General features: G+C 33.6%; 1 protein-coding gene across 2 annotated transcripts; it reads left to right on the top strand.

Annotated features, from left to right (window-relative positions):
- The first annotated feature begins 3,341 nt into the window (after positions 1–3,341).
- Positions 3,342–24,005, top strand: LOC137649977 (cytochrome P450 3A2-like). 2 transcript variants are annotated; one of them, XM_068382969.1, is made up of 7 exons: positions 3,342–3,419; positions 16,098–16,279; positions 18,168–18,858; positions 19,370–19,588; positions 21,943–22,003; positions 22,390–22,580; positions 23,460–24,005. In XM_068382969.1, exons 2-7 carry the CDS (start codon positions 16,103–16,105, stop codon positions 23,624–23,626), a joined length of 1,506 nt encoding a protein of 501 aa, XP_068239070.1. In that variant the 5' UTR covers positions 3,342–3,419; positions 16,098–16,102; the 3' UTR covers positions 23,627–24,005. The 2 variants fall into 2 exon arrangements, with proteins under 2 accessions (XP_068239070.1, XP_068239069.1); XM_068382968.1 differs by having other exon boundaries at positions 3,342–3,427.

Raw genomic sequence — 24,005 nt, 5'->3', positions numbered from 1 at the left:
TCCTTGCAGTGCTCCAGCTGCCTTTCATTTGAAGAAACTAGGATTCTATCTCATTGTGAGGCAGAAATTCATTTCCATTGATCATCTTATTGTGCTCAAGGTCGAGTCTGGCTCAAACTCGTTAATTCCTTTGGTTGCTGCAACGCCATCCTTGTGATCTAAGGATGAGGGCTTTGTGGGAGCCTATAGGTCTATATGGTGAGTCATCAGCAGCCATTGTCTGGTCCTTCCTAGGCCTAGCTTTGGTGGAATTGTGGCTTACGCGCTGATCACGTGTAAATATGGTCAGTCTTTAGGGCATTGTCTTGTGTGCTAGGGCAATGTCACTATCCTATGCCTCTGCCATAGGATAGTGTACCAACCGTGTGTCACACGATTGTACATTGTAACATTTCATTTTGTGTGTATATTATGCTTGTATCTTCGCTCTCCCCTCTCACTAAAAAGAACCTGAAAAACATGTATCTTTTTCTCACTGTTAATTGTTAACCGGTGTGGTATCAGTTGAACAGGAAATTTCCTTTTGCATTGAGTTTTTGTATATAAAGGCGAGTGTATGTAATAAAGTTAAGGCGAGTGCATGTAATAAAGTTACTCAGTTGCTTTCATCCTGCCTTTGAGTCACAACCTTCTCTCGGCTCGTCACAGTAGCCTTTAAACCTTTAAATATTATCGACACCATATATATATGGTACTTAAGTTCGACGAGCTAAGAAATACTATATTTCTCTGATACTGCCCTGCTTTTTATGAGTATCTACATTGGATCCTTCACTCTGGTTACGGTTCATTTTCCCATTGCCTACCCATACACCGAATAGTCTGGCCTATTCTTTACATATTCTCTTCTGTCTTCATACATCTGACAACACTGAGATTACCAAACAATTCTTCTCTCAAGGGGTTAACTACTGCACTGTAATTGTTCAGTAGCCACTTTCCTCTTGGTAAGGGTAGAAGAGACTCTTTAGCTATGGTAACCAGCTCTTCTAGGAGAAGGACAATCCAAAATCAAACTATTGTTCTCTAGTCTTGGGTAGTGCCGTAGCCTCTGTATCATGGTCTTCCACTGTCTTGGGGTTAGAGTTCTCTTGCTTGAGGGTACACTCAGGCACACTATCTAATTTTTCTTCCTCTTGTTTTGTTGAAGTTTTTATAGTTTATTTAGGAAATATTTATTGTAATATTATTTTTCTTAAAATATTCCATTTTTCTTTCCTTTCCTCACTGAGCTATTTTCCCTGTTGGAGCCCCTGGGCTTATAGCATCCTGCTTTTTCAACTAGGGTTGTAGCTTAGCAAATAATAATAATAATAATAATAATAAATGTGATCATGCTCAGAAGTATTAACTCATAAATTATATACTTTAAATCTATATCAGTACATAATTTCAACATCGATTTTGAGTTGAAATGATATTGACAGTTTTGCCTTATCACAAAATCGCAATCTTATCACCTTATCTTGTTTGTCTCATTATAAATAAATGATATATGTTTTTGAAACTATATCATATCCTGCTACTATTTTAGAAACTGATTAGAAAACATACCACGATAATAAATTTTTTAAACCATCACAAAGACATATCAAATAAAGATTCTATGTATTTCTTATGTTGACTGATCATTGGTTGTGAAATTATTATTATTATTATCATTATTATTATTATTATTATTATTATTATTATTATTAGTAGTAGTAGTAGTAGTAGTAGTAGTAGTAGTAGTAAGCTACGCATATATTTTTGTAGTTCAAGGCTATAGACCATTAACATTTAATAGCGGACGCATACACACACACACACACACACACACATACATACATATATATATATATATATATATATATATATATATATATATATATATATATATGTGTGTGTGTGTGTGTGTGTGTGTGTGTGTGTGTGTGTGTGTGTGTACAAAGATCTGAATGTACCATGGGCATTGAAAACTTAGACTAAAATGAGCCAGTGGAAGGTCACAGCACAGACACTATAAAACTTACTTAGTCCAAGGTTAGTTAGGGTACACTGCTATGACGCAATCCGTTACAAAGCAACTAAATTTAGCTCACTAAAAGACAGTGCTATTACGTAGAGTAGCCCAGTTAATGTACATACCACTGAAACAACTTACAAACTGAATGATCAGGACATAAGATTAATTAACATTTTATTCTTATATATGAAATTTGGTTTACATACATCTGTGATATTTATTACGTGTATTTTCCATTTGATGACTATAAAATCTAAATGAGAGACAATATATATATATATATATATATATATATATATATATATATATATATATATATATATATATATATATATATATATACACACACATGCAATTCTGTGAAGTAGGAGATGATGAATGGAGAAGTATTGAATTAAAAGCTTAAGATAGAGACGACTGGCGAAATCTAACCGAGGCCCTTTGCGTCAATAGGCGTAGGAGGAGATGATGAGGCTGATGATGATGATATATATATATATATATATATATATATATATATATATATATATATATATATATATATATATATTTATTTATTTATTTATATATATATATATATATATATATATATATATATATATATATATATATATATATATATATATATATATATGATTCGTCACCCTACGAAATTATGCATGCAAATGGTATGTTTTTACAAAACAAAGTTACAAAAACCATTGCAAAGTGTACCCCTTTTGTTATCAAAGTTTGCTAAGTCTGTACCTGCATACAAATGAAGTATTTGTGCCTCCGCCTTGTATGGTACTAACTAGATATCACTGCAGTTTTAATACACTTACATTTAACTATTGTGTATACAAAATTGATACTGTTGACTGCTTATTGTATGAAATTATAGGTTTGAAACTGTTTATATATTTATTTAGCAGGGTTGCCAGGTTGGCCTTTTTAAAGGCCAAAAGTTCAACTTTGGCCTTTTTAAACAATTGGTTGACCGTTAGCAATATCACAAAGAGAAAGGTTGGGTTAAATGTTATGTTTTTTGGCCTTTTTTGCTAATGGGTTGGTCTTTTCAAGCTACAGCTGATTAGAAGTTGGCATTTTCTTACTTAGAAAACCTGGCAACCCTGCTTCTTTAGCCTGCCAACAGGGTTGCCAGATTTTCTAAATGAGAAAAGGCCAACTTATAATCAACCACAGCTTTAAAAGGCCAGTCCATTATTAGAAAAAGGCCAAAAATATAGTATTTAAAGCCCACCTTTTCATGATATGACTAAAGGCCAACTAATTTTTTAAAAAGGACAAATTTGAGATTTTTTGGCCTGAAAAAAGGCCAAACTGGCAACCCTGCCTCCCAAGCAGCCAGTCCGTCAGTAGAGGTGGGGCTTTCAACGCGACCACACCTATACTGGACACGCTAAAGGATCAAGTAAGGAAGTAAGGCTTTTCTTTGCCTATAGTTGTTATTAGCTCATGAATTTTCTTAAAAGCATAGAGTATACTTTATATGATTAATTTTATTCACTATACCTGGGGAATTACTTACACCCGAGAATTATAAACGGTAAGGGCTAAGTGCCCCTATCGTAACAAAGATACGAGAACAAGTTTATGATTCTTTTGATTGTTAATAATTTCTAATGAAGACGGTACTCTGCTAAAAACTATCTGACAATGTTACACTGAAAGAAATGTATCTATAAGAATATGATAAAAGGGAAAAAGGACTGGCCGAATGAAATAGGTTTCAACGAGTGAGTCATGACTGTCCAATTAACTTATATAGGCCTTTAGGTGCATTGTGTGATGACCAAACCTAGGTAATGTACTTCCAATGTTTTATGAAAAGAGAAAAGGTTTACGAATAAGGCACAGAAAGTGATAAAAGCATCAGGATATGGTTGAAGTGTTTTGAAGAGTAATATTTAAAAAATGGAGGGTTACGATGTTAAGGTTGAAGATAAATAGAGGAAATGAAAGCCTGCAAGAAGAATGTTAATTTTGATGGTGGTAGGAGCAAATATTACAAACGATAGAAGAAACAGTTTACTGAATTATCTTGATGAAAGTGAGCTATGGCAGCTAATGTTCATGGATAAATAGCCTGAGGCTCCTCGTGTCGCACATAGGATAACGGAAAAGGTGAGAAATTTGAAGACGTTATGGATGACTAAAGTGTTCTAATTGAAAAGAATGATTGGTTCGCTTTAAAATAATTAGCTCGGAGCCTTTATAGTTTGTTGGGACAGACTGAAAAACTATAATTTATAAGGAAAACAAACACAAGAACACCATCTAACCCAGTGGTTCCCAAACTATCTTACCTGACGCCCCCTTTTTGCTTCCAGTAGACCTGTACGCCCCCACTCTTTTTACCTCCGCCAGGAGGTTATGTTTTCGGTTCGGTTTGTTTGTTTGTTTGTTTGTCTGTCTGTCTGTGGACAACGTAGAGGCCACATTTCTACACGGAATCACTTCAAACTTGGCCAAGTAGTTCCCCAATGTGTATGGAAGAACTGATTAAATTTTGGTCAAGGTCACCCCAAGGTCAAGGTCACAGGGGTCACTGGTGTCACTATGACATAAGTGGCCATATCAAGAGACAGAAATAAAGCACTGACTTTTGCATAAGCCAACAGGGAAGTCCTAGTCCAGGCGCAACCCATGGGTGATGTTCAAATTTATAAAGGTCAAAGGTCAAGGTCATATTGGTGCATTATATCAATGTCATATTAAGTATCAGTGGCAAATGAACAAAGATCACTTGAAGGTCAAAAGTCAAGCAGGTCACTTGAAGGTCAAGGTCACGTGAAGGTCAAGGTCACGTGAAGGTCAAGGTCACGTGAAGGTCAAGGTCACCTGAAGGTCAAGGTCACGTGAAGGTCAAGTACATTTGAAGATCAAGGTCACTTGAAGCCAAGGTCATGTGAAGGTCAAGGTCACGTGAAGGTCAAGGTCACTTGAAGGTCACGTGAAGGTCAAGGTCATGTGAAGGTCGAAGTCACATCAATTCATGATTCTAGGACATATGGCGCTCTAGGTCACCTTGGCGGAGGTATGTCCTCTACGAGGACCATGTCCGCGTTCAGGACTTGCTCACTTGTTTTTATATGAAATGATTCTTACAGTTATATCTTAGCATTGTACAGGAAAACAGATTTCTGTTTGTATTACATTTTAATAATGAAAGCCACTCAAACAAATAATAGTACATTCCAGTAACTAAAAACGAAACATTTGGTTCAAAGTGAGCGAAAAAAAGTCTGAACATTAGCAAATGGGCTAAATTGAGTTGCAATTTTAAGAATAGATAATTTGAAAACATGGCATATAATATTTGGAAATATTTATGAGACTAAGCACTATTTCTGGTCAAATTTAGTGAGATGGATGCATGTATGTAATGACAGATATTTGTTATTTTAATGATTTTATTATTCTAGTAAACAAGTAATTTCGAGCAGATGACTTCACGCCCCCCAGTTTGGGAACCACTGAGATTCTAACCTAAATTTCTCCACCTAACCTAATCTAGGAGTTGTTCCCTACCTTCTTACCACCCGGGGGAGCTAGCTACAGTTCCGTGCGACCCCACCTGAGACTATCGTAGTCTTAGACCTAACCTAACTTAGGAGACATATCCTTACTTACCAACCGGGAGAGCTATGGTCCCTTACAACCCCTCCTTAGACTGCCATATTCTAAACTTCCCCTTTCCCAACGAACTACATACACCCCATTAGCTCATATAAAAATATTAAAAAGATTTCTAAAACTAGGCTGTACGGCTTAAACCCTCAGAAAAAATGAGGGTTTCAACGTCTGAGCGAGGGGAGTGCTTCAGAGGAGACTCTAAAATCAAACCATTGTTCTCTAGACTTGGGTAGTGTCATAGCCTCTGTACCATGGTCTTCCACTGTCGTAGGTTAGAATTCCCTTGCTTGAGGGTACACTCGGGCACACTATTTTATCTAATTTCTCTTCCTCCTGTTTTGTTAAGGTATTTATAGTTTATTCAGTTAATATTTATTTTAATGTTACTGCTCTTGAAATATTTTATTTTTCCTTGTTTCCTTTCCTTACTAGGCTATTTTCCCTGTTGGGGCCCCTGGGCTTATAGCATCCTGCTTTTCCAACTAGGGTTGTAGCTTAGCAATTAATAATAATAATAATAACCGTTCAGAGGCAGAGTAGGGACTCCAAGAAAAAAAACTGGGTTGAAATTGGAGTAATTGTTAGAAAGTCCCTGGTATGTAAGACACGAAGGATTATCCTCTACACTGATGTTTACACTTCATGTATGTTAAAAGGAGAGAGGTCAAATCAATTGAGAGTCTTCTGTAGAAGCTGTGAAATTTGGAATGAATCTAAGAAATAGCTTCCATATTTGATTCCGTAATAAATACAGAAATATAATTTAAGTGCAGCTAATCTTATGGTTATCAAAACTATTTTATGCAAAGAAATATCAGATGTTTTTTGAGAACGATAATTATATCTATTTTTTAGACTTAATATTATTATTTTTATTAATAGCTAAGCTACAACCCTAGTTGGAAAAGCAAGAGGCTATCAGCCCAAGGACTCCAACAGGGAAAAATAGCCCGGTGAAGAAAGGAAATACGGAAATAGAGAAACGATAGAAGAATCAATGAACAATTAATATAAAATATTTTCAAAATGTTAACAACATTAAAACAGATATTTCATATATGTACTATAAAAAATCATGTCAGCCTATTCGGCATAAAACATTTACTGCAAGTGTGAACTTTTGAAGCTCTACTGATTCAACTGCCCGATTAGGAAGATCATTCCACACCTTGGTCACAGTTGGAATAAAACTTCTAGAATACTGTGTAGTATTGAGCCTCATGATGGAAAAGGCCTAACTATCTTGATGTTGAAGATCACAGTAATTTGAAATCATTTTGTTTAGATATGCAATACTCAGCAATTGTAAAACAAAGGCAAATACTCAAGAGATTCAAATGTACCATGGTCTTTCACTGTCTTGGGTTAGAGTTCTCTTGCTTGAGAGTATACTTATGCACACTACTCTATCTAATTTCTCTTCCTCTCGTTTTGTTAAAGTTTTTATAGTTTATATAGGAAATATTTATTTTAATGTTACTGTTTTTGAAATATTTTATTTTTCCTTGTTTCCTTTCCTCACTGGGCTAGTAGTGATGATTTTAGGAGTAGCAATAGTTTTAAATGTATATAAACATTAGAATGGAATAACTCTTAAAATCCATTAGCTTTAAAAATAAACTTCCACAAAAAGATCGTCTCTGTATAAGAGAGAGAGAGAGAGAGAGAGAGAGAGAGAGAGAGAGAGAGAGAGAGAGAGAGAGAGAGAGAGAGTGTTAACAGAAGTAATAGAAGTGATGATTTTAGGAGTAGCAATAGTTTTAAATGTATATAAACATTAGAATTGAAAACTCTTAAAATCCATTAGCTTTAAAAACAAACTCCCACAAAAAGATCGTCTTTGTATGAGAGAGAGAGAGAGAGAGAGAGAGAGAGAGAGAGAGAGAGAGAGAGAGAGAGAGAGAGAGAGAGAGAGAGAGAAATAACAAATCGTAGATGTCATATGAGCAAAAATATAAACAAATTAATAACCAAGTAATAAAACAGGTTAGATCAAGATTATCCATTCTGCAGACAACCTTCAAGCCTTCAAAGTCGAAGCTTTATCTTATCTCGAGATTTAATTGATAGGCTTTTGTTATACTTATGATAAACAGGATATTCCTCTTGAGTTGTAACGCCGATAATTAATCAATTTTAATAGTTTCCTTCATTTGTTTTCATTTAGTAAACAAAACAAGTGTAAACAGTTTTACGCAACATATACAAATATTATAAAGTCGAAATTTTGAAGGCAAATATACATTATGAAGTCGAATTTTAAAGGCAAATATACAACATTGTAAAGTCGAATTTTAAAGGCAAATATACAACATTGTAAAGTCGAATTTTAAAGGCAAATAGACAACATTGTAAAGTCGAATTTTAAAAGGCAAATATACAACATTGTAAAGTCAAATTTTGAAGGCAAATATAAAGTACATTATAAAGTCGAATTTTGAAGGCAAATATACAACATTATAAAGTCGAATTTTAAAGGCAAATATATATAACATTATAAAGTCGAATTTTAAAAGCAAATTTAATTCTTTACGAATATTGTTTGCCATTGTGTATGAAAGAAAGTAACGAAAGATTGTCATACATGCTTTCTTAGAAGTAATCTTGACATAGTATTATAGATGTAAGTAATGTATAGTTGGAGAATTATTATTATAATTATTATTATTATTATTATTATTATTATTATTATTATTACTAGCTAATCTACATCCCTAGTTGAAAAAGCAAGATGCTATAAGCCCAAGGGCTCCAACAGGGAAAAAAATAGCCAATGAGGAAAGGAAATACGGAAATAAATAAACGATGTAAGAAGTAATGAACAATGAAAATTAAATATTTTAGAAATATTAACAACATTAAAACAGATATTTCATATATATACTTTAAAAAGACTTATGTCAGCCTGTTCTGCATAAAAACATTTGCTGCAAGTTTGAACTTTTGAAGTTCTACTGATTCAACTACCCGATTAGGAAGATCATTCCACAACTTGGTCACAGCTGGAATAAAACTTCAAGAGTACAGTACTGTGTAGTATTGAGCCCCATGATGGAGAAGGCATGACTATAAAAATTAACTGCAGGCCTAATATTACGAAAAGGATGGAAATATAAGATGAAAAAGGGTTATTTTCTCTCATTTTCACTGATTGTATATTGTATATTTAAACGGAATAAGCCGAAAAGAATTTTTTTCTTTACTATGCCTATTAAAGAATCTTGCAAATAGGAAGTTGAAACTGGGAAGAATCTAAGAAAATAAAATTTGATAAGGGCTTTAAAGGTTTAAAGGTCACTCATGAATGGCAGAGGAAAGGGACAGTGACATTGCCCTAGCAAGCAGGACAATGCCCTAGAGACTGACCATATGTATCATATGATCAGCACCCAAGTCCCCTCTCTACCCAAACTAGGATCAAGGAAGGCCAGGCATTAGATGCCGATGACTCAGCAGATGGATCTATAGGCTCCTCCAAAACCCGCATCCTTAACTCACAAGGATGGCGAGGTTGCAGCGACCAAAGAAACTATCGAGTTTGAGCTGAACTCGAACCCCAGTCTGGTGTTCACCAGTTAGGGACTTTACCACATCGTCCCCCACAACCCTTGTAGCAAATTAAGAGGAAAATGGCAAAATTGAAGAAGACTTAAATAAGGGATCTTTATCATGACTAACGCCTAACGAAAATGATGCCTTTTTTGTTGTGTAATGGACACACGAGTGTCGTTTCATATTTTATCTGTTTTTCATCTTACTTTAATTGTCTTAGTTTTATGTATATTTCTGTTACAACAATCTATTACATACTTATTTTTTATGGGGATAATGATAATAATAACTTAAGAAATATCCAAAGTAGCAATTCATATTTAAACGAAATGACAAAAAAGTGTTGGGTAATGTTACTGCGTAGCGCTACTTCACAACGCACGTCACTGTGATTCAAGCCTTGAGACACATTGTGTTGTTACTCTCATCTTCTTGCTAACATTTAGTAACACATTGTGTTGTTACTCTCATTGTGTTGTTACTCTCATCTTCTTGCTAACATTTAGTAACACATTGTGTTGTTACTCTCATCTTCTTGCCAACATTTAGTAACACATTGTGTTGTTACTCTCATTGTGTTGTTACTCTCATCTTCTTGCTAACATTTAGTAACACATTGTGTTGTTACTCTCATTGTGTTGTTACTCTCATCTTCTTGCTAACATTTAGTAACACATTGTGTTGTTACTCTCATCTTCTTGCCAACATTTAGTAACACATTGTGTTGTTACTCTCATTGTGTTGTTACTCTCATCTTCTTGCTAACATTTAGTAACACATTGTGTTGTTACTCTCATTGTGTTGTTACTCTCATCTTCTTGCTAACATTTAGTAACACATTGTGTTGTTACTCTCATTGTGTTGTTACTCTCATCTTCTTGCTAACATTTAGTAACACATTGTGTTGTTACTCTCATCTTCTTGCCAACATTTAGTAACACATCGTGTTGTTACTCTCATCTTCTTGCCAACATTTAGTAACACATCATGTTGTTACTCTCATCTTCTTGCTAACATTTAGTAACACATTGTGTTGTTACTCTCATCTTCTTGCTAACATTTAGTACGATACATTGTGTTGTTACTCTCATCTTCTTGCTAACATTTAGTAACACATTGTGTTGTTACTCTCATCTTCTTGCTAACATTTAGTAACACATTGTGTTGTTACTCTCATCTTCTTGCTAACATTTAGTAACACATTGTGTTGTTACTCTCATTGTGTTGTTACTCTCATCTTCTTGCTAGCATTTAGTAACACATTATGTTGTTACTCTCATCTTGCTAACATTTAGTAACACATCGTGTTGTTACTCTCATATTCTTGCTAACATTTAGTACGATACATTAAAAATCCCTCTCGTTTTGTAGATTATGTGGAAAATAATGATGAATCTTTCAACTCTACAAGGAGGAAATATCGTTGAATAATTTTTACCCAAAATAATTTTTCTGATTATAAAAAAAAATCGATAAGATAAGAATATGACGCAATCCAATCTTGATTATAAGAAATTAGAATTCTAAAAGATAAACGATATAATTTAAAGCTATTCGAGACCAAATTAGATGCAAAAGGGGAATTTAACGTCAGCAACATGATCACGAACAAAGCTTATGATAGGAAAATTCAAAAGCTCTATCAGGCCTAAGCCTAGATCTAGACTATGTAAGGGAAAGGAAGCTCTCTTGGTCCCTTATGGTAACTGGGGAAAGGTAAACGTGAGATAAAAATAAAAAACGCAAGGACAGAAAAAGGCTCTGTAAAAAGGCAGATATTTAGTCTTTTTAAACATTCTGCCAGTAAAAGGCCATGCTGCAGAGGCTATGATACAGCCTATGTTTAGTTTTTATTTAGCTTTGTAGTTATGGATCAATTTGATAGGTAGTGCAATATATGTACAGTTGGCTTCAGTAAGTCTAGTATACTACACAAGAAGTTAAGGATACTTCTGCCAGCTGTACATTGTAGAAAGTAACGCTATGTTTTGCAGAAGAGAAACTGTTGGCAACACTGCCAGTCAAACAAATTCGCTGAGCTTGTAAACATATGACCAAAGGCATTTTTATTAATTTAATGAATTGCGGGTTAGAAAATATTTTTTTCATTACTGCACTACGCAAATTGATAACAATGTTTTCGATCAAGTGTTTACAAGTTCAGTGACCTATTTTTTTTTACAGGCAGCGTTGCCAACAGTTTCCCTTTTCCTGAAACGCCGTTACCAGCTACAATGTACAACTGTCAGATGTCTTCTTAAGCTTATTGCATAGTCTACCGGAATTATGGAAGCCAACTGTACCATGAATTTTTCAGTGGGCCAGAATCCTACCAAAATATAGAGTCAACCCTTTGAAGTGGTTACCAAGAAGTAAACACAGTATTATGTTCAGATTACAAGCTTTGTGTAACCTTGAGGTGATGAGTGCCTACACAGAGACTACTCTCTTTTTATACTGAAACGTTCTTCGTTCTTTTAGTCTCATTCTTTGTCATCTATTTTCTTTGTTAGCTCGAATATGTTCAATTTTGATGTGTATCAAGCCGTATCCATAGAAAAGATTAACAGAAAAATAAACTTATCTGGATATCACGGTACCTGGTTTTAAGACTAAATGTATTGGATTTATATATGGTACATATATAAAATATACACTTTAATAGAATTAGGATATATATAGATATATATGTGTATATATATACATATATATGTATGTACATTATATATATATATATATATATATATATATATATATATATATATATATATATATATATATATATATATATATATATATATATATATATATATATACTGTATATATATAGATAAAGAGAGAGAGAGAGAGAGAGAGAGAGAGAGAGAGAGAGAGAATATATATACTGCATATATATATATATATATGTGTGTGTGTGTGTATATATATATATATATATATATATATATATATATATATATATATATATACAGAGAGAGAGAGAGAGAGAGAGAGAGAGAGAGAGAGAGAGAGAGAGAGAGAGAGAGAGAGAGAGAGAGAGAGACGATATTGTCAAAATTTGCAAGCCCCAAATCAAACACAACTTTTTCAAGGTCTTTTAAGACATTTCTACTCATTTTGCCTGCAGCATTTACTGTACATATAGATGCAAATGACCATTACTAATACCATATCAATACCTACGCAAATCAGGGTTTGTCTGACATTTTGAAACAGTATCACATTATCACTAGATTGTACCATTCTACAAACTATCTATTTTATTATGATTATTATCATTAATTATTATTATTATTATTATTATTATTATTATTATTATTATTATTATTATTATTACTACTAGCTAAGCTACAACTCTAGTTGAAAAAGCAAGATGCTATTAGCCCAAGGGCTCCAGCAGGAAAAATAGCTCAGTGAGGAAAGGAAATAAGGAAATAAATAAATGATCTGAGAAATAATGAACAATTGAAATAGAATATTTTAAAATCAGTAACATCATTAAAACAGATATTTCATATGTAAACTATAAAAAGACTTATGTCAGGCTGTTCAACATAAAAAGATTTGCTGCAAGTTTGAACTTTTGAAGTAGTGGATGTAATGATATGCACAAACTTATAGTACATTCGCACGACATTCAGTTACTATGTCAGAGTTGACGTGAAAAACTAATATCTAATTTGAAATAGCTTTCATGTTTTTAAGGAGGGTCATATTATAATTGAAATTTGTGACGTACGGAATAAGTCTTAAGTCTTTTTTTTTCTTCCTTTCTTTCTGTCTCTCCTCACGCACGCACGCACAAATGGTCTTTATTAATTTAATTCCTCCTAGACTTTTTATCTCATCAAATACTACTTAAAGTGGAAGAAAAAGTGAAAAATAAAAGGGGGGGGGGGGACATTCAATTGGCCGCAGAATTTTTTTGACCAGTGAAAATATTAGCTTAATACCGAGGTTTTTTTCTCGACAAAAGAAAAAAAACTATAAATTGGGATGTTATTTGGTAACTTAAAGTTTTCACGAAAAGAAGAAGAAGAAAAAGAAAAAGGAGGAGAAGAAGATGAAGAAGAAATCGTAAACAACTCCCTAACAAAGTTGCAAATCATCATGACTGAACCACACTCAATTCCATCTGCACTTAGTGGCAGCATTTTTACGTCTCATTTTACATGTCAACTTCAGCATACACCATAGCACGTAGCTCCATTGCCAGTGACCTTTGCTTTAAGATGGCAGATAACATTCTTAGGAAGGGTAATATAAATTCTTTGAAAAAAAAAATTGTCTCTTATCACAATGTTTTCAATTTTTGGGATAATCGATTTATGCTGTCTCATGCTGATACGTCAGTAGTGATTAGATTTCAAACCACCTTCGGATTGAATAGAAAAAAAGTCAAGAATATTATTATTATTATTATTATTATTATTATTATTATTATTATTATTATTATTATTATTAGTTAAGCTACAACCCTAGTTAGGAAAGCAAGATGCTATAAGCCCAAGGGCTCCAACAAGGAAAAATAGCCTTGTGAGGAAAGGAAATAAATAAACGATCTGAGAAATAATGAGCTATTAGAATAAAATATTTTAAAAACAGTAACAACATCAAAACATATTTCATATATAGACTATAAAAAGCCTTATGTCAGCCTGTTCAGCCTAAAAAGATTTGCTGCAAGTTTGAACTTCTGAGGTTCTACTGATTCAACTACCCGATTAGGAATATCATTCCACAATTTGGTCACAGCTGGAATAAGACTTCTACAGTACTATGTAATATTGAGCCTCATGATGGAGAAGGCCTGGCTATTAGAATTAACAGCATGCCTAGTATTACGAACAGGATGGAACGTCAAATGTAAAAGTTTTATCTGTTAGTGTACTCATTGCATCAAAGACTAAAAATAGAAATTGGAAACATGAAACTCGGCAACAAACATCTTATAAACTGGAATTTCATTACTTTAAAAAATATATATTGTTATGGAATCCCTTTTCCCATTGTTCTCTAGTCTTGGGTAGTGCCATAACCTCTGCACCTTGACCTTCCAGTATCTAAGATGAGAGTTCTCTTGCTTTAGGGATACTCGGGCTCACTATTCTATCTTATTTCTCTTTCTCTTGTTTTTTAAAGTTTTTTATGGTATATATATGAAATATTTTAATATTGTTATTGTTCTTCAGTATATTATTTTAATTATTCATTACTTCTCTTGTAGTTTGTTTATTTCGGTATTTCCATTCCCCATTGGGTTATTTTCCTTTTTATGGCCCTTGGGCTTATAGCTTGTAGCTTAGCAAGTAATAATAATAATAATAATAATAATAATAATAATAATAATAATAATAATAATAATAATAATAATAATAATAATAATGTCGGAATAACGATGAAGCTTCCACAAATATCACTTATTTATCTGAAGCTTAACAAACATATTTTTTTCTTTTACTTAAAAAGGTGATTTAGTTCATAAATTTTAGTCTTTAGTATTTGTAATTTTATTCTACAATTTATTTTTCATTAATTTTTTATTTTTTATAAAGTTTCACATTTGTACACATGATGTTTTTAGTTTATATCTAGTATAAGAAAAATTAATATTTGACCCCAATAAAAATTGCTGATTACCCTTCATCCTATTATCCCCAATAAGATTTAATAAAAGTTGCTAATTATCTTTATCCTCTATCTTTATCCCCCTAAAAACCCTTAATCTTCTACTTCCTACTTATCTGTCCACGTAGACATGACATCTAATATTCAAATCATGACTTTTATAACTTCAATTATTTTCCGTCCATCCAAATCCATATTCTCTCTCTCTCTCTCTCTCTCTCTCTCTCTCTCTCTCTCTCTCTCTCTCTCTCTCTCTCTCTCTCTCTCTCTATATATATATATATATATATATATGTATATGTACATATATATATATATATATATATATATATATATATATATATTATATATATATATATATATATATATATATATATATATATATATATATATATATGTATATGTACATATATATATGTATATGTACATATATATATATATATATATATATATATATATATATATATATATATATATATATATATATATATATACATACACAAATATATATATATATATATATATATATATATATATATATATATATATATATATATATATATATATATTTGTGTATGTATATAATCTACAGTTAAAATCACTGCTATATTTTGATAATTTTCCAAGTAAACTGTGAAATCTGATTATGATATACTCAATGGATATTTTATATTGATTTTACATATGTTTTTTTCACTGATATAAAAACCTGTCGGTCATTTTAACTCGCTTACCAAAAAATAACCAATGGATAGTCTGGAATTTGGAATATTAATGTGGAAATTCCAATGTTTTGTTGCAAGGATTCATTTAGATATTTGAAATAAATTTCCCCTTTTATGTTAATATATTAATTTATTATATACAAACATATCTTAGATAAACTTATTCACCTTACTAAATGGATTGATCCACCATGACTTTTAATAAACTCTTAAATTCTTCGTAATTCGAAGACATTTTTCAAATCGCTGTTGTTAGATGCTTGTTATCAGATAGAGAGAGAGAGAGAGAGAGAGAGAGAGAGAGAGAGAGAGAGAGAGAGAGAGAATATATGAAATTATTATGAATAAGTGTTAGTAGTTGTGATGTGTATTTTTCCTATGATTGAATATATCCATTGACAATTTCTCATGTTAAATTCATTTAAAATAATTATGAAGTCAGCCTATTTCCCTATCAACCAAATGCATTGGTTGAAGCACTAGTAGTAATTTAATTTTAACATTTATTGTTATGTTATTATGATTTTTATCACCATTATCTATACCAGGTACGATGTTGATAACGCTGGCCCTTGTGGCCCTGTTGGTGACGTCACTATGGCTCTACAGTAAACACCGGCTGAGTTACTGGGCTAAACTGGGCATACCCTCTCCCCCTGCGCTGCCATTCTTCGGAAATTTCCTCAATATTGTGCTGGGGAAACCGGGAAGATGGGACTTCGACGAAAAGGTAAACATTTGGGTTATATGTGGTTTCGTCTATCTGTCTGTTTATATGCCACCCGTTGAGATACTACCGCGAGAGAGTTACGGGGTTCTTTGACCGACCAGACAGTACTACATTGGATCCTACTCTCTGGTTATGGTTTATTTCCCCTTTGCCTACACACACACTGAATAGTCTGGCCTATTCTTTACATATTCTCCTCTATCATACACATGGCAACACTGAGATTACCAAATAATTCTTCTTCACCCAAAGGGTTAAAGCACTGTAATGTTCAGTGGCTACTTTCCTCTTGGTAAGGGTAAAAAAGACTTTAGCTATGGTAAGTAGGAGAAGGACAATTCAAAATCAAACCATTGTTCTCTAGTCTTCGGTAGTGCATAGCCTCTGTCCCAGGGTCTTCCACTGTCTTGGGTTAGAGATCTCTTGCTTATAGGGGTACACGGTCACACTAGTCTATATTATTTCTCTTCCTCTTGTTTTGTTGAAGTTTTTATAGTATATATGGGAGATATTTATTTTAATGTTACTATTCTTAAAATATCTTATTTTTCCTTGTTTCCTCTTTTCACAGGGCTATTTTCCCTGTTGGAGCCCCTTAGCTTATAGTATCCTGCTTTTCCAACTAGGGTTGTAAATAATGGTAGTAGGATGGCCAGACAGTACTACATTGGAGCCTTCTCTGGTTACGGTTAATTTTCCCTTTGCCCAAACATACCTCGAATAGTCTGGTCTATTCTTTACATACTCTCCTTTGTCCTCATACAACTGACAACACTGAGACTACCCAACAATTCTTCTTCACCCGAAGGGTTACTGCACTGTCATTGCTCAGTAGCCACTTTATTCTAGGTAAGGGTAGAAGAGACTCTTTAGCTATGGTAAGCAGCTCTTCTAGAAGGACACTCCAAACTCAAACCATTGATCTTTTGTCTTGGGTAGTGCCATAGCCTCTGTACCATGGTCTTCCACTGTCTAGGGTTAGAGTTCTCTTGCTTGGGGGTACACTTGGGCATATCATTAGATCTTATTTCTCTTCCTCTTCTTTTGGTGATTTTTTTTTTAGCTTATATAGATGTATATTTTGATGTTATTTTTCTTAAAATATTTTATTTTTCCTTGTTTCCTCTTCTCACTGAGCTCTTTTCCCTGTTGGGGCCCCTGGGATTATAGCATCCTGCTTTTCCAACTAGGGTTGTAGCTTAGCAAGTAATAATAATAATAATAATAATAATAATAATAATAATAATAATAATAATAATAATAATAATAATATTAATAGTTTTTGTTTTAGATTGAGTAAATTGGTTTATTTGCTTAGAGCCTTCGAGCCAATGGTTAAAGGTTCTTGTAAGATTTCAAGGAAAATTATTGATTCGTTTATCCTTAGGTCACAGCATGGGTCACAAAAAATGTCTCCACTAGAACAATGTTGACTCAGAGAATGTCTGTATATATTAGTCTCCCTTGAAACACGCCTATTCTCTGTTTATGGCCGGACCAAGGAGGTTAAATGGACTCTGACCCGTTTTCTCTCGAAAGTTCCTGATTGTCCAGTGCGACTCTAACACGCAATACACAACACTTACACTGTAGACGACTATAAAGATACGAGCAATACCCAGAAACTCTTGTTCTAGAATAAAACGATATCTTTGAGCTAAAAATTATCACAATATTTTAATCTTCACATTGACCTTAATATGTAAAAATAACCTTCCTCACAGGTCCCATGATATAATTTGCATACGTTTCATCTACATATAACATTTACTTAAGGAACTATAATTAGAACCAGTGACTACCTCAATGAAGTTTGAATCTAAGCATAAAGCTCTTAGATATTTCGATGAAGTAATAACCCGATTTTTGTATGTCTGTTCCCAAACAGGTTTACAGAAAGTATTCCAAAGGAGGCATAGGAGGAGCTTATAATTTCCTGTCGCCTATTATCTACATATCTGAACCAGAGCTGATTAGGCAAATCTTGGTCAAGGATTTTGATCACTTCTCAGAGAGACAATCCTTTAATTCTTATCATGAAAATGATCGAGCCATGAATGAAATGTTATTCAACGCAAATGGAGAGAAATGGAAAACATTAAGAAGCCTCATGTCACCTACATTCACGTCAGGCAAGCTGAAGAACATGTTCCACCTTGTTTGTGAGAAGGCGGATGCCCTTCATGCATTCTGCCTGAAGGAAGCCGCCACGAAGCCCTTTGTTAATGTCAAAAAGGCCTGTGGGAGATTCACTATTGACACCATCGCCTCTTGTGCATTTGGATTAGAATGTAACTCATTTGACGATGAAAATGCAGTCTTCCCTGCAAAGGTGCAACCGTTTTTTGAGGCCGGGTTTTTCAGAATGATACTGTTTGCTGTGGCGACCTCACTTCCCTATTTAACCGGCTTTATGGACTTGGGAATCTTTCCAAAAGAGAAATTTTTCTTCCAAGATGTCGCCGAACAGACTCTTGCTGCGAGAAGGAAGGGAAACAAAAGGGGAGATTTCTTGGACTTGCTCCTAGAGGCACAGGCCAGTGAAGAAAAGGACTCTGAAGATCAGACCAAACCGAAAGGTAAGTTCTGTGAAGATCTTACCCTAAAGTCCTTATGGTAAAATAATGGATATAAAGAAATGCATTTATACCTATGCTTTTATTTTGAAGTTTAATAAAAAAAAAATAAAAGTCCTCGTAAATCTCTTTAGTTTTTGTGGGTGATCAGGTGGTTGTTGAAAAATCTATAGCTTCTTTTAAAAACCTACAATTAAAATCTAGACATTTGATTAGAAGTGTAAACATTTAGAAACGTCTTATTAAAATATAGATGTGACTAAAATCTTTTTGGATGTAGTGTTCTCTATTCTTACGGGCTGCCAATGCAAGATCCTGTGTCTTGCATAAGGCATGGCAATCTTTACTGAACTGAACTGTTCTCTAATCTACTGGGGGATTTTGAAATTTTCCTTATGTCCAAAGTGCTAAGCCTGAACGTGAGCCAAGGTTAAAAATTCTTTAAAATGTTTCAAAGTGTCTTATAGGTGTTTAAAGTTCTTCGTCAAACGATTATTCTCTATATCTTTTGTAGTGCTCGACGACACGACCATAATATCCCAGAGCATTCTGTTCATCATTGTTGGCTATGATACGACAGCAACGACAATATCCATTGCTTCGTTCCTCATCTCCAAGAGTCCAGAAATTCAGCAGCGACTTCGTCAAGAGCTACAAGAAATGATTAGGAAAGAAGGCAAATTGACTTACCAAGGAATCATGGAAGCTAAATTCCTCGATGCGTGCCTTATGGGTGAGTAATTTACATAGACTGAGGTAGAGGCCTCTCATGAATGCTTTTGTCCGAGTGCATAGTATATACTGTATATATAGATATATACACATACATATAATGTATATATTTCTTCCTGGTCACGGTGAGCGGCATTGCCAAGCATATGATTACTAGGTCTCTCCACATATCTCGGGTGTGGGGGTGGGGGGAAGGAGTAGTCATATCTTGGGGAGAGGGTGTACCCTGAGAGGTACACTCGGAAACCACAATCTCCCATAAGTTGCCCAAACTACTGTTTGTTATTTGGAAAGAGGGAAATGTAGAGAGTGTTGAATCTGTGGGTGTGTGTGTGTGTGTATATCTATCTAAATATTTAGTCGTCAATTTTGCCGGGTTGCGTACACTGGTGTGTGTATATGTATATATATATATATATATATATATATATATATATATATATATATATATATATATATATATATGTGTGTGTGTGTGTGTGTGTGTGTGTGTGTGTGTGTGTGTTTGTGATTGTTAGTGGAAGCACTTGTTATTTATAAAAGTTAAAGTTCACCCAAGCCAGTAACTTAATTTTTGAAGCCTTCAAAAAATTTTTAAATTGAAGGCATTCTCATTTGGAGAAGCAGGAGGCCTATCATCTTTGGAAGGGTAACAGCTCAGATTTGACTTGGAATAACTATACTCAGCTAAGAGGTTTTGCTCAGAGAGTTTATGCTTCAACTGAAAAGGAATACAATATAACCATAAAAGAAACCCTTTCTGATACAACCCAGGAACATAAGTGGTGAACTACCCTTAAATCTGCACTCTTTGGTGTAGACGCAACAGATGGCTCTGTCACTCACTGTCCAAAGGAAAAGGTAACCCTTTTGGCTGATGTGTTTGACACAATGCAGGGTAATGAGAAACTCGATCTTCCTCATTCCTGATTTCCTGAGGCTGGACTAACTAATTTAGCTTTCCGATTTCGTGAAATTAAAGCTCTCTTGATATACCTTGATGCTTATGGAGGTGTAGACACAAATGGTATTTTTCCTTTGTTTTTAATAAAGACTGCATATTTCTTAGCTCCTAAGTTTTCTGTTGTTTCCTGCAAGTTAGCAAGAAGAGGAGCGTTTAACACTTGTTGGAGAATTGCTTTTGTTACTCCATTATGTAAATGTGTTTGTGGTAACTCAAGTCCAAATGATTACTGCCCAATTTCCTTAACTCCCATATCTAAAGCTTTTGAACGTCTTTTGGCTGAACGTCGAAATAGGTTTACTGAAGTTGATAATCTGTTCCATAGTTTGCAGTTAAGTTTTTGTAAAGAAATTCCTTGATTGTTATGAGGAAGTTTGTAAGATTAACCTTAATTTTAGTGCTGCCTTTGCCCTGTTAATCATGAGGCCATTGTTTTCAAACTCAAACAGTTAGGATTGAGTAGGTCTTTATTGTTTTCTTGGCATCATTATTGAATTCTTGAATAATAGATGACGAGTTGTTGTTGATGGGCACCATAATGAGTATAGTAATGTGATATCTGGTGTTCCTCAGGATATTGTTCTTGGTCCCTTACTTTTCATACTATATACACATAATATGTGGTGTGGCCTATAAGACAATTCCGTTACGTATGCAGATGATGTCACTCTCTTTGTATCAATTCCAGCTCTTAGAGATCTAGCTAAAATTATTGAATGAGGCAAATTATGGGGCATGAAGTTGAACCCTAACAAAACTCAAAGTATGATTGTAAGCAGCATCGATATTGTTTTTTTTTTCCACTCTGCATGACTTGTAAAATCTCAGGTGTGATGCTTGATAGCAAATTTACTTTTGAGAAACGTGTTCGGTGTGTCTCTTCTTCAATTGCAGACAAAAATTGCTTACGGGGAAAATCTTTTAATATTTTTGGTTTTCAATCTATTCTGAAGTGATCTTAATCTGGTCGTTGAATGGGTGGAACTTCAAAAGTTCAAACTTGCAGCGAATGTTTTTTTGTTGAACAGAATGACAGAAGTCTCTTTTTGTATTATAGGTATGAAAAATTTATTTAGTGTTGTTAATGTTCTTGAAATATGTTATTTTAATTATTCATTACTTCTGTAGTTTATTTATTTCATTTCCTTTCCTAAATGGGCTATTTTTTTCCTGTTGGAGCCCTTGGGCTTATAGCATCATGCTTTGCCAACTAGGGTTGTAGCTTAACCGTTGATTATTATGATAATAATAATAATTATAATAATAATAATAATAATAATATCATCCAATGTGACAAATTCATATCAGAATTTATTTTTCAAATGTCTTTTTTTATACTCTTGATTTCATATATACTTTGTGTAATATTGATTATTTCTTCTTCTATCTAGAGACACTGAGACTTTATCCACCAGCTCCAAATATAGAGAGAGTATGTTCAAAGGACTACCAGTAAGTTAAATTGTCATTGTGTATATCTTCGTATCGTGTAATTGCTCCCTGAAACCCAATTTATTTACATTGGTCTAAAGCAGTCTATAGTATTTCCATTCGTCACCTTACAGTTTAATCTATATCAACTCGCTGTTGTGCCATTTTATTTTTTCATTTGTGTCCACAGTAAATTTCACGTCAAAACTTCATGAAGTAAAGTCCCTTTCTCACTGTCTTTGTTGACAAAGCATTCCTGTTTAAATCATTACAGGTAACTTCATTGACATCAGAAGGTCTAAGATCTGTTGCCAATTTGTCATTAACATGTTATATTCATGAAAGAAACTGAGCTTTGATCTTTGAACTGGAATGATAGTCTTAGTTTAACGTCCTCGTTTCTTTAGTATTGCCGGAACGAACATCACAGTAAGGAAAGGAGACATAGTTGAGGTGCCCCTGTGGAGTATTCACCACGACGAGAAATACTGGCCAGACCCTGAAGTCTTTAACCCAGATCGATTTATGCCACAAAACAAAGCTGACATTTTGCCTTACACTCACATGCCTTTTGGTTATGGACCGAGGAATTGTATTGGTAAGATCTTTGTTTACAGTTTACAAATATCTTTTCTATGTACTTCAGAAGATTAATTTGTCGCTCTATACGGTAAAGGTCTTGCCAACCTCTGTACCATGGTCTTCCACTGTCATGGGTTAGAGTTCTTTTGCTTGAGGGTACACTCGGGCACACTATTCTATCCTATTTCTCTTCCTTTTGTTTTGTTATTTTTGATAGTTTACATGGGAAATAGGCTATCTATTTTAATGAAGTTACTGTTCTTGAAAAATTTTATTTTTTCCTTGTTTATTTTTCTCAATGAGCTATTTTCCCTGTTGGAGCCTCTGGGCTCATAGAATCCAGCTTTTCCAACTAGGGTTGTAGCTTAGCAAGTACTACTACTACTACTACTACTACTGCTACTACTACTACTACTACTACTACTACTACTAATAATAATAATAATAATAATAATAATAGTTTTAGTTTTAGATTGAGTAAATTGGTTTATTTGCTTAGAGCCTTCGAGCCAATGGCTAAAGGTTCCTGTAAGATTTCAAGGAAAATTATTGATTCGTTTATCCTTAGGTCACAGCATGGGTCACAAAAATGTCTCCACTAGAACAATGTTGACTCGGAGAATGTCTATATATATATATATATATATATATATATATATATATATATATATATATATATATATATATATATATATATATATATATAAAAGTCTCCCTTGAAACACGCCTATTCTTTGTTTATAGCGGGACCAAGGAGGTTTGATTAGTGTTACAATTTGTCTTAGAATAATAATAATAATAATAATAATAATAATAATAATAATAATAATAATAATAATAATAATAATATACATTTGTTTGAGTATCATAAGTCACCTTTTCCCCCCAATTTCAGCAATGCGTTTCGCCCTGATGGAAGCGAAGGTGGCACTATCCAAGTTAGTCCTGTCCTTTGACATGAAGACGGCTCCTGGTTTTCACGATATGGATCTGACAAGCGGTGCTTTCCTCATCATGCCCCAGGTCGTGAACCTTGTACTCGAACCTTTGAGGGAAGAATGAAACCTTTAGATGCAATCAATTATCTGCTGCTATGCTGATATGATTCCTGATTAACTCCTTTCTTTTTTATACATTTATCTATATAGTCGATGGATTTTTTCAATAGATATTTTCGAGAGGCCTACCTCACAGCAGAAAGTTCAGTGTATGAGAAAAGGCATAGACAAATAATAAATATGTTTTTTGTACTTGATCATTGTAAATTATTACTTTGAAAATTGCATTCAGGATAATTAGTTTATCGGAAATTCTTATAAAAGAATAGCTCGCACCTATTTTCATTATCAATCAATTATAGTTTATTTATGATAATTTCTTATTCGAGGCATTCAATTTTCTATTGTTTATTCACTCTGTTATTATGATGGAAGTATTTACG

This window comes from Palaemon carinicauda, chromosome 11 (genome assembly GCF_036898095.1).
Source record: "Palaemon carinicauda isolate YSFRI2023 chromosome 11, ASM3689809v2, whole genome shotgun sequence".
Classification (NCBI taxonomy): domain Eukaryota; kingdom Metazoa; phylum Arthropoda; class Malacostraca; order Decapoda; family Palaemonidae; genus Palaemon; species Palaemon carinicauda.
The sequence above is the reverse complement of the archived record's forward strand: the minus strand, read 5'-3'. Positions and strand labels throughout refer to the sequence as shown.